Genomic DNA, 11,855 nt, shown 5'->3' on the forward strand with positions numbered 1-11,855 from the left:
AGCACCAAGACTAGGTTGGACAACTTGTGTTGACGCCCTGCTTGCTCACAAAGTTCCTGGGTGACCTTCAGCAAACTACCTCACCTTTCTGGATCTCAATTTTAAATATGCTTAAAATGAGGCGGTTGAGTTGATCTCTAACTTCCTTTCCGGCCCTAAAATTCCTGCCTTACAGCTAAGGACCCATCCCTACCTTTTTTTTTCTTTCAACCCAGACCAGCCACCCTAGCCTGAACCTTGTTCTTACTCTACTGCATACTTTTTGGCGTACCCACTGGGTCCTAAAACACAGCAACCGTTCGCAGTGACTGCAAAACTAAAGGGCAGGGGGGCGGGAGGACTGAACTCTGAGGGGAAAAAAAAAAAATGCATGAAAACCCAGAAGACTGACAGCAAGTGATAGAAACCTTTAGATGGAAGACTAGGCAGGGTAGAGCCGACGCTGCGCAGCGACGGCGGAAGCTGGAGGAGGGTGGGGCGGAGCCGAGATCCGATTGGACGGCTGAGGGGGCGGGGCCCGCGCTGACATGCCGGGGAGGAAAGAGGGAGGCTGCGCTGGCGTCGCCTGCCAGTTTCCGCCCCTTGGCTTGCCCGGAGCCTGGAGGGCGGGGCTCGCCATGGGACGTCACAAGAGGCGGGGCGACCCGGGGGTCCAGCCGGCGCGCGGGCGCGTTCCGCAGTCGGTGTTTGGTGCTCTGGGTGCGTGGTAGTTTGGTTTCTGCTCTGGGTTCGCTGTCACAGCCCGTCACTACCCGGAGCCCGGGACAGACAGGGCAACGCCCGTGTGTGTGTGTGAGCGGGACTCAGGGCAGAGGCGTCCTCTCGCTGTCTTTTTTTCTTCCTTTTATCCAAAGAAGGGGGCAGTTCTCGTGCTTGCCTTCCTGTCGCCCCGTTGGGAGCGGGGTTGGTGTGCGGAGTGGTTCGTCTTTTTTTCTTTTAAACTTGTGAGCGTTTTTGGTTTTGTTTTTATTTTTTTCCTCCCCTTTTTTTTAGGCTCAGTGCTGTCTGGACTGGTTTCATTGGTCCCTGACTAACCGCTTTCTGCCCCTTCTCTCGCCAACCCCGCCCAAGGTCGCCCCTCTGCCCTCGCCCCTGGCCCGGGGGGTGGGAAGCTTTGTCAGGCTCCCTGCCCACTCGAGTCTCCGCAGCGTAGCAGCACCTGCTTCAGTATGAACGGGGTCAACGACCCCCCTCTTTTTATAAAAGATATTAAGCCCGGACTGAAAAACTTAAATGTCGTCTTTATTGTGCTGGAGATAGGTAAGTGGGGTCCGCAGCCCGCCTCGCCGCCCTGTGTGCGTCCCGGGACAGGAGGGAAGGGCGCCGCCGCCGCGAGCCGGGGGCTCCCGTCCCCCTTTCCTCCCTTTCCTCTCCCCTCCCCCATCCACGTGGCCCCGTTGGCCCGAGCTGGGGCCGTAGCCTACTTGCGGCGAGAACCCGGGGCTCGACCTCTTCCCACCTTTCAGGTGCATTTTGATCCCGGAGGAGGAGTTAGCTTTTTGGAAGTCCTCATTATCTAATACACCCCTCCCCATTTTGATTTTTAAATCCTCACAGGACGCGTGACCAAAACCAAAGACGGCCATGAAGTGAGATCATGCAAAGTAGCAGATAAAACTGGCAGCATCACTATTTCCGTGTGGGATGAAATCGGAGGTCTTATACAGCCAGGGGATATTATTCGGTTGACCAGAGGGTAGGTGTGCATAAAAGGGTTGGGGGATCAGAGTGCCTCCCAAGTAGGAGTCTGCGGAATCGGAATTGGCTGACGCCCGGGACCTTGGCAAGTTCTAAAATTTCATCTTTTCTGTGGGCCACCCCGAGGATTTTTAAGCCCCTTCAGTGTTAACCTCAGGTGATGGACGGCACTGGGATGTAACACCTTCGCCTTTAAAAGCAGTCAGTTTCAGCCGAATCTAAACAACCCCACCCTCAGTTTACAGATTAAGTAGATTTTTAAATACTGTTCTGGGATTACTGAGTCTTTTTAGTAGATTGTTAAAACTAACATAATCAATACTTCATCTTTTTCATAAACTATTTAATATAGTTGTCACTTAGCTTTTTTTCCAACCTTTTCCCCTTTTTAATGACTTGAGATCCTGCCCGTATTTTATTTGTATACTCATTTAGACAGTGTGGACGTAAATCGAGATTGTAGCTGGAGAATTTAGTAGGTTTTGTAGTGTGTCAGATTTGTACTCGGATGTAAAAGTTGAGAGAGGAAGTTTACAATATCTGGAAGTCACGTTCTTGAAAATAATTTCTTGTGCCTACTGCTGTAAGGTCAATGTTGTACAAAAACAAAATGATGTGCAGAAAATGTTTGGCAGAAAGATGTCTATGATACCTCTGTCCAAAAGAGTTAGTTGGCAGATTGGCTTTTAAAAATAATTTAGTACAACCTTTTTATTTTGATTAGTAATTAGACTGCCTTTAGAGATTTACCAAGTATTAGGAGGATAAAATGCCAGAAAGGGGTCTTAAAAATAGATTTTGGAAGCTTTGTGGTCAGTAGAATTGTAATAATTCATTGGTCATAACTGTAGGAAAAGTGGGTGGAGATTGACGTTGGCAAAGTACGTAGAATCTCAGAAAAGTGTTGGATCACCCTGAAAGTAGGAGCTTAGAGCCCTTTGATAGTATTTTACAGGTCTTACAACATCTTCAGGAAGTGAGGCATAGTATCATCGAAGAAGGAAGTGAGAGTCAGGACATTTTTTTTCTTATACTGACTCATTATGACACTGGCTATGTCTTTTAAACTTCCACATCTTTAACTTGCACAAAAGAGAATTTCTACCTGGGAGGATATGGTAAGAATTAGCATAATTAAAGTTTTTTGGCTGCCAAAGTATCTCATCCAGTGATTAGAAGTTATTTTATACACTGTAAACGGCATCTCTTTTCAATTATTTCATATTTTGTAGTCACGGAAAATACATAGATGTGTCCATCAAAAAAACTGTGGAAAAACTAAGTCAGTAGCCTTATAGTATCTATAGGATTTTAAGGAGTATAGTTACCAAGGAGTACAGTTTAAAGGAAAATTCAAAACCAAAGAAACTCTACTGTTACTTCAGTGTAACCTTGAAGTTATTACACTTTTCAACTTCCTTTTCTGTAAAATGGGAATATTTATACCTTACTAAAGTAACATATCTAGCAGAGTCTGGCCCATTGTAAGGCCCTTAAATTCTGGTTGAATCTAAGAAAAGTAGCTTTTGAAGAAAGGTATACATCTCAATAATGGTAATTTGAATATTGGGATGCATATCAGAAACCCCTGCAAACATTGATCTCATTCCTGAAATAAGTGAAAGTTAAATGTTTTAGTTGTAGTAACTTCAAATTTTCTCTCAAAATAGGCATTAATTTTTACTTAAGTAAGGTGAAATATTAGTGCACTGTCTCCTAAGTTGCTTTTTGTGTAACTTAAAAGTGGTGAATGGAGTCTTTAATAAATAACCTTTACTAAATGAAGAGAAATATATAACGTGAAATGAGAAAAATTTTATTAACCTGTATTAAAAGATGAACTATCATTATACTTAAGCAATATTTGGTTATAATTTATCTTTCTAAATCATGAAGTTACCATAGTAGTTGTACAAAGAACCACTGAAAACCAAGCCTTGGGCTTATTTTATAATATTGATGAATTTACATTTGTCTTAGATTTGTGAATAGGATTATTTTATCTAATGATGCTTCCTGCATTCAAAATTGTTCTCAGTAAATAATTGTTCAGCCAAGTTGTTGCTAAAAACTGGGAATTTGGAAAAGCAGATAAGCGAAAGATTTGTGATCATAGTTTTTTAGCCCCTTGATTAAATTTTACTAAATTTTCAGTAGCTTAGGAATAACACATACTAGCCTATGTGTTTTATGGAGGCAAAGGAAAAAATATATCAACATCTGGTAGACCAAGTACATGCGTGTAAAAGTAAACACTAGGGTGTTGATTTTATATGCCCTATGTTTGAAAAGTAATTCTGCTTGAATCTCTGCAGTTTGAATGTTCTCCCTTTCTTAATTGACTAAAGATGTGATCTTTGGAGTATAACAATGCTTGCTTTGCAAAAAGACTTCTATTTTCTAGGGTTAGTTATCGTTTATATAATTATGTCAAAATTTGGTGGTAGAGTTTTCTTTGCTTTATTCCTTAGTAAGTAACAAGTTAATCAATGGTAGATACAGGGTTTGAGCCCCACCTGCACCCCAATACAAAAAAAATAGTATAAAGATTTATTTGATTTAAGTAGAAGGAAATATACATATTTCCATAGAACTGATGTTTCTTTTCTTTCTAGGTATGCATCCATGTGGAAAGGATGTCTGACACTTTATACTGGAAGGGGTGGAGAACTTCAAAAAATTGGGGAGTAAGTATCAAGATGCATTTCATATAATTGAATAAATTACAAATAATATGTACAGAATAACTGGTAGGTATAAACGATCAACCTATTTGTTGACTTTTTGACTGTAAACTGAATGCTTGCAGCAGCTTAACTTTGCATGTATGTGCTAGTTTAACACCTATCAGTACTGTTTCCTGTGGTTGAGAATGTCAGTTTTTCCTGGCAAAGAGCATTAAGAAGCTGCACTTGAGACAATCCCCAGTGGGACCGTTTCTGTAGGCTTTGGGAATGTATATCTTTCAGATGTCACAAATGCCATTTGAAGTAAGTTCTGTATGTAAAAGGACTTGCAGCAGTGACAATTGAAGTCCTGTATTTATCCACAGTCTAGGTACCGTACAGGCAGCCACAATGCAAGCTTCTATAAACTACTACCGTGGTAATCTCCACCCTGACTTGGAGGAACCATCCTCTCTAGGGGTGTAAAGGTAATTCAGCCTCCATGCTGGCCTAGACATTTGGGATGTACTCATAAAGTATGGTGTAGGCAATGAGCCAAATCATAAAATCCATTCTGTTTGGTTAATGCCTGACATCAACTTAATGCCTGTCAAAATAGAGGATATCTAAAGAGAGAAGCCACAAATGGCACCAAAAATAAATAAATAAATAAAGGAAGGAAGGAAGAATGTGTTCTACACTACAGGAATAAGATACTTTGGGAAAAATAAGCAATCTTGCTAGCTTTTAAAGATCAGAAACTGGTAACACTTTGCTTTCGCTTAGGAGGAAAATTAGGATACACTTATGTTCGTACTTGGAGTAGTAGTAGAGCAACGTGTTATGAGAGGTCTTAGCATCAATATTACAGAAAGATTGAGGATCCTGTTCTGACTTTCATGTATAGAGAGGTATTTATAATAATGGAGGTCAGTTATGTGAAGAACCACTGGGGGTCACTCAATACATAGTGACTTTGTCAGGGTCAGTCCAGGAGTTACCAAAACTTATTCTGATTTATTTGTGGGTTGAGGAGCTAAGAAAATGCTCGTGTGTAATGTTTATCAATATACACCATAGTCAGCTGATAAGAAGCATTGGGATAAACCGTGTCTTGATAGCCAGTTGTCTTTATTCATGCCTGCAAAATCCACTTTTAACCTTGAATGATTATCTTTGCAGATTCACAGTGATTGGTCAAAGAGGGATGGGATGAAAGTGTGTGAGTGGATCAGTGCAAATCCATCACCATTGCTGGAAAAACTCTGGAACCCTAATAAACATGGTTCAGAGGCATCCATCAGCCTATGTGGAAAAACAGGACAAAGATGTGTTTCTGTGTCCTTGATCTTTGATAAGGACAGAAGAAGAATTAAAATACAAAATAGAATGTTTTAAACATTGTAGGCAATCAAATATTTGATTTTTTTTAATGAAACATAATCATTTAGAAAGTTTTTGTTGTAAATGAATAGAGTTAGTTAGCATATTGCTGTTTGGTAATTCATTTGACATCTACATTCTTTATTCCTGAAAGTTATGCATGTTATGTAAAGAAAGGTTGATTATTTCAGAAGTCATTCAAATTGTCCTTTATTGTCTTTCAGATTTTGTATGGTTTATTCAGAAGTGCCAAATTTCAGTGAACCTAACCCAGATTATCGAGGACAGCAGAACAAAGGGGTAATTAATCCAAATGTATTGTCTGTTTTTATGATTAGGCTAATTTTGACTATGTACTATAAATCTGTGGCTAGGTTGCCAAGCTTTTCATACCCTAAGTATAATGGAGACAGTTTTAAAAAGAATCTTTTTAAAGATTCTTTCATGGAATTCTTTTCCATTTTGTATGTTTTGTCAGTGAGTCTGTATAGGTATCTGTAGTATCATATATGAAATGTACAGTCAGCCCTCCGTATCCATGGATCATTCAACCAACTGGGATTGCACTGGTTGAATTTGCTGATGCAGAATGTTCCTATACAGAGGGCTGACTACAGTATGCCATATTGCACAAGAAACTTCAACATCTTCAGATTTTGGTATCTGGGGGGTCCTGGAACCAATCCCCCTGAGATACTGAGGGACGACTGTATGTGCCATTTAGCAGTTTAGCACTTTTGAGGAGCAGGGAGTAATATCAGGAAGGTGTAAGATGTAACAGAAGCTTTGAAAGGTCTGGAAACATTCCTGAATATTTTAACATAGAAAGGACTTGGATAAATCTTTTTAAATTGTTTTAAAACCCTTGAAAGTTTAAAAAAAAACAATGGCTACAACATGTTATAATAATATGGTTTTTTGAAAATCTTCATTTGATTACATTAAGGCATTTTTTTAATAGGCACACAGTGAACAGAAGAATAATTCCATGAATAGTAATATGGGTACAGGTACATTTGGACCAGTGGGTAAGATTTTTTTTTTTTGGTATATTTGTTATCAGGTGTAAGAATTAAGGGAATCTATCTTATGAAAATATAACTGATTTTTCTAGAAAGCAGATTCCCTCTTAAGCTAATTTATTGAGCACATTCTATATTTAAACATTTGGGCCAGTTACTGGGTGAACGTTGGCTAATAATAAATCTAAGTTTTGGTGATTCATTATGTTATTTTCCATTGATTTTTACAAAATTTCTGTAATCTAGTGGTTATTGATAATAGATGCAGAATAACTGGTTATTTTTGTGTACTGAAAGCAGTTTATCTTCAGATTGATGCTCACCTTAGTTTTTCACATGCTCATAGCTGCCTCTTTAAAAGATTGGCCTTTACCCCTCAAATACTCTCAAAGGTCAATGGTTGTTACATCCTTGTTAAAGGTCTTTTGAAGCCTTTATTCTTAAAGACCAGAGGAAAAGTCTTTTGTGATTGGAGTTCATTAAGGTGGCTGAAGTTTTATTTGACCTGTTGTCTACATGTTTGAGCACAGCTGATGATCATTATGCTGTGGGACGCTTTGGTTTTTCCTTTAAAAAGTTAGAATTACGTGTCTCTTTTAAAACATTGTTAACCTTATTTGAACCAAATGCCAATACTTATATACCATTTTGCTTTTGCTTTTTCCCTTATAATGTAGGTAGTGCATTAACTATGCTTTTTTCCTACTTTATTGATTTCTCATTCTATTACCCAAGTTGCTCTTTTTTCCTCTGCCTAGTAATGCAAGCATCAAGTTAATATATTTACAGTAATTATACATTTGGGAAAACCTAGGACTCAAGCTGAGTTTTTTCCAGTAGTTTAAAAAAAAATAATAAAATAAATAAATAAAGGAGTTTGTTTTCCATAATACTTGTAAGCATTAATAGCATGTGTTACAACTTCAAATAGATGTACTTCTATTTGAAAATGGTGATGATTTTTTATATTCTTTTTTAGGAAATGGTGTTCAAACTGGCTCAGAAGCAAGGGGATGCCAATTTTCATATGCTGGTAGAAGCAATGGCCGGGGACCTGTAAATCCACAGCTACCAGGAACAGCTAATAATCAAACAGTCATGACCACAATAAGTAATGGCAGGGACCCTCGGAGAGCCTTTAAAAGATGACCTATGCCAAATACACACATGTAGTTTTTAAACTACGTGCCCTACTTGAACACTTACTGCACTTTTATTTATTGTTAACTGTGAAAACTGTCCTTTGTCGGTTTCCTTTTATGTTTTTGGTTTGTTAACAAGAGTGGTTTGTTTTTTATAGCAGAACTATTAAGCTGCTCGAGTATCCTGTTGAAGAATGGGAACACTGAAGAATAGGGGCATTTATTTTTAGAGCAAAAAGATCTTTGGATATCCTCTAAAATACCTGCACCCATTTCATGGGTGAGTTACTTACGACATCAGCATTTTAGCCTCTATGAGTCTATTTTCTGTACAAACTTTGTAATTTTAAAAATAAGGCTTAGTGGGAGATGTTCTTTTGGCTTAAAAACAGATATGGCCAACTAAAGCAGGCTTAGTGGGAGATGTTCTTTTGTCTTAAAAACAGATATTGCCAGCTAACGCAATAACCACCAAAAAAGCAAAAACATGGTTAGTGCTAACAGCAATTTTTGAGTGTTTGTGACTCCAGGAATGATTGACTTCTCCATTGAGTGACTGCCATTAAGATTTTCCAGGGACTGAATCATCCTAAACTCTTGTTCTGTTACCAAAAAACATATTCTTTATCAGAATTATGGAATAGAATGTGATCTGTATTATAACAAGAAATTTTTATAAGAAAGCTACATTTCCTTTATCTTAGGGTAGTCCTATTAATACTTACCAGCTTCGTGCATTACACTGAATGGAAATTTAAAACTGAGGCCTTGAATGTTTATTTTCTTAAACTACTATGTCAAATATTGAAGTTTAATTTGAGGGAATTATGAAGTCATAATAAACATTGATCTAATTTTTACAAATTATGGTAGATAAATATTATAGTGAAGGCAATTCAAATTGAATTTATGTAGAAAAATGTAATCTTAATTTATGGCGTCCTAGGTACTTGCAGAAACTCAGCCTGGAGTGAAATTCCTAGGTTCTTACTTTATTTGAGGGTATGTGTGTGTGTTTATTGTCAGTTTCTGAACACAATTCACAAAGCCTTATCAGCAAAAGTTAAGAAATGGCTCTCTCAAAGAAGCAAATACAGCTTTATTTAGAAATGTAAAGGTAGAATTTATTTATGTGTTGTAAGTCGTGTCCAGTTCCACTTTTTACTGTGTGGTGGATAACTGGTAAATTTTTCCTTTGCTGGAATTAAACTCTTCTTCAACGTTATCTCTTGAATAAAACTTGCGTTAATGTTAACAGACCTACCTTATTTTTGCTCTTTTAATGGTTTACAATGGAGAGCCAGTACCTTTTACTGTAATTGTAATGATGACTTCAGCCTGGTGACTACTTAGCTTTGTATTTGTCACTGTGTCTTTTTTCCCCACCTCAAATAACAATAATTTAAGTGGACTTTGTTTTCTGAAAGTGCCATAGCGTTTAAATATAAAAATTTGTGCCAGATATTTGTTTGCTCTAATCCAGTGTGTCTAACAGGTATTTCAGTATGTCACATATTAGGCACTGTGTGGATAGTGTTAAGGGGTAGACGAAATAATGAATAATCTCAAGAAGCTTATTGTTTATAGTATTTCAGTAACTGGGGATTATATGTTATAGAAATAAGTTTTTCCTTTATTCATATACTGATGATTATAGTTAATTTGGCTTTGTGACTAGTATTTTTTTAAGATGTTCACAAAATTACAGATGTTTGGAGTAAAAAAATTACAAATTAGTACATAATTTTTTTTTTTTTAAATCTCAGTAGATGTAGGAGCACTAACACTGAGTTATTTGTGGGAGATTAGTGTTAAAGGTCATTTTAAAAGAAAGGATTTTGGAGTTCTGGAAGATTAAAATAATCAGGAATGGATTGCTGAGCTTCCAATCCTGGCCTTATTTTCTCTTCACCTGTGATGTTGGGCAAGTTATTCCACTTGAAACCTCTGTAAGCCAGGTTCCATAACTATAAAAACAAGTAAGTGAGTAATATTACCCCTTTGTATAGTTAAGATTTTCCTGTGTGAATGAGTAGAATGACTTCTGGCTCTTAATAAGCAGTCAAATGTTTGTTGTCTAGTCATACCTCGAGAACCGAAGAAAATGCAGGGTTAGGTGTGGAAGTATTGTTACCCTTTATTGTGTTGAGATTAAGTAGAGAAACACCTTATCTTTTACTTTTGTAATTGACATTTGCCTCAATCATTTAACCTTGTTGTTCTGTATTTTTTATCATTTATTAACAAATTTCTTTTTTCTTAAGGAAAGCCTTCAAAACCAAAGCAAAGTGAGTTACAATCCATAATGAACATTTGCCTTCCCAGCCTGCTTGGACAGTACTCATCAAGAAGTTAAGAGGAAGAAAGTTTCCTACCTTCCTCCTTCCTGGTGCTTTCAGCTATCAACTTTTAAATAAGTTTAAACACCTTCCCGAAAACAAAAGCCATTTAGTATAGAAATACACACTGCTAGGTTTGGGTCCCACTTTATTTTTACAAACCAGTTCTGAAGTGGATTGAAGTCTCATTAGGCAGGTGGCCCCTCCTGTCTAGGCAGGTTGTTTGGGAGTTGCTACAGTACAGACATGGAAAGATGAAACCCATAAGCCCAGATGATGATGTATAATAGTGAAAGCTGCAGTATGCTTTCCCATGGACACTTAGACTGGTTTTCCTATAGTATACCAACTCAATTTTGCTTTGTTCCTATAGTTTTAGTAATTGCGTTTTAAATTTGAGGACAGTTTAGCTTTAGACTACCATAAATATTTGTATCACTGAGTATTTGTCACTTGTATTTTTATCATTTAACATTTTAAGGGTGTTTAATTTTCTGGGTTGAGTAATAATGCCAAGGGAGTGATACTAAAAACAAATAGATGTGAGGTTAGTAAAAAAGTAATCTTATGATATATAAAGAACATTTAAAGTATAGGAAGTTTTAAGGTAAACTAAAAAGTTTTCTCAGAAGGTGCAAATTGAGAATATTTTACATCAGTCTTAAGACACAGTAGCAGTTGTTAGTTTAAGTTTATGTGGATCTGACATTCCAGTTTGCTTACTGACGTGACTTCCCTTTTCTTATACCTTAATAATACCATTAAGTATCATAATGTACTATAATGACTGATTGCTCCAAGCACTTTTAGGCTGCCATGACTCTTAAGAGACTTTAATGTATTCACAAAAGTTCTAGAGACAACAAACCAGAAAACCATGTGAAAAGCAGTATCACCATGGAACACTTTTCCACACCAAAGTCTGTTCTTACCTCTAGACTTGTTCTTGGGAAAACTTGCCCTATGATGGCCTCTTTTTTTTTTAATCTATTTTTCCTTCTCTTAATTTGTTTTATCCCCTGTCTTATGAAGGTGAACATTTCTAGTAGAAGAGGGTCACGGTCGATCTCTGGTATGGGTTTAATGACAGGGGTAAAAGCAGATATACTTGGCCGTAGTGAAAATCTGTGTATTGAGGTTCCAGCCAATTATTAAGTAAATGGAGTAAACAGCCCACATTTCACAAAGTAGCCATAATGACTAACAGTTAAGTTATGCTTCTGAGGAAATCTAATTGTGACCTTGGAAAAACAGCACTATCGTGAATGATAGTATGTTAGGACCCGAGGGAGAAAAACATTCTACTTTCCAGGTGTATTCAAGTCTTTTCCAAATTCCTCAAGGTTTGCTTTGTTAGGGATGCACAAGAATTTGTCCTCCAGAACTGTGACCACATTACTCCAGGTTTCTGAACTAAAAGGGTATAATGATGTTTCTTAAAGCACTAATCACAGGCAAGAGAATCAAGTCCAGACTGACAAGCCCCTTATTTAATATGTTTCCTCGTTAAGAACATTATGTCCAAAGATGTTACGAAGAGCTGTTTACCACAACGAGGTAATCAGTATGATGTAAAGAAGATGAACATTTTAACAAGTTTGGCTA

General features: G+C 37.6%; 1 protein-coding gene across 1 annotated transcript; it reads left to right on the top strand.

Moving 5' to 3' along the window:
- The first annotated feature begins 439 nt into the window (after positions 1–439).
- NABP1 (nucleic acid binding protein 1) lies at positions 440–9,860 on the top strand. Its single transcript, XM_082841527.1, has 6 exons — positions 440–1,260; positions 1,558–1,696; positions 4,314–4,385; positions 5,972–6,047; positions 6,709–6,775; positions 7,749–9,860. The coding sequence occupies exons 1-6, from the start codon at positions 1,170–1,172 to the stop codon at positions 7,916–7,918; spliced, it is 615 nt and encodes a 204-aa protein (XP_082697653.1). The 5' UTR covers positions 440–1,169; the 3' UTR covers positions 7,919–9,860.
- Positions 9,861–11,855: the final 1,995 nt, after the last annotated feature.

Source organism: Leucopleurus acutus, assembly GCF_964270905.1.
Source record: "Leucopleurus acutus genome assembly, chromosome: 6".
Classification (NCBI taxonomy): Eukaryota; Metazoa; Chordata; class Mammalia; order Artiodactyla; family Delphinidae; genus Leucopleurus; species Leucopleurus acutus.

Excerpts from the sequence above, each read along its gene's own strand:
- NABP1 (XM_082841527.1), top strand. The coding sequence starts at position 1,170 with ATGAACGGGGTCAACGACCCCCCTCTTTTTATAAAAGATATTAAGCCC. Across the intron at positions 1,697-4,313 it reads ATTATTCGGTTGACCAGAGG|GTATGCATCCATGTGGAAAG; the intron begins GTAGGTGTGCAT and ends TTTTCTTTCTAG. Across the intron at positions 4,386-5,971 it reads GAACTTCAAAAAATTGGGGA|ATTTTGTATGGTTTATTCAG; the intron begins GTAAGTATCAAG and ends ATTGTCTTTCAG.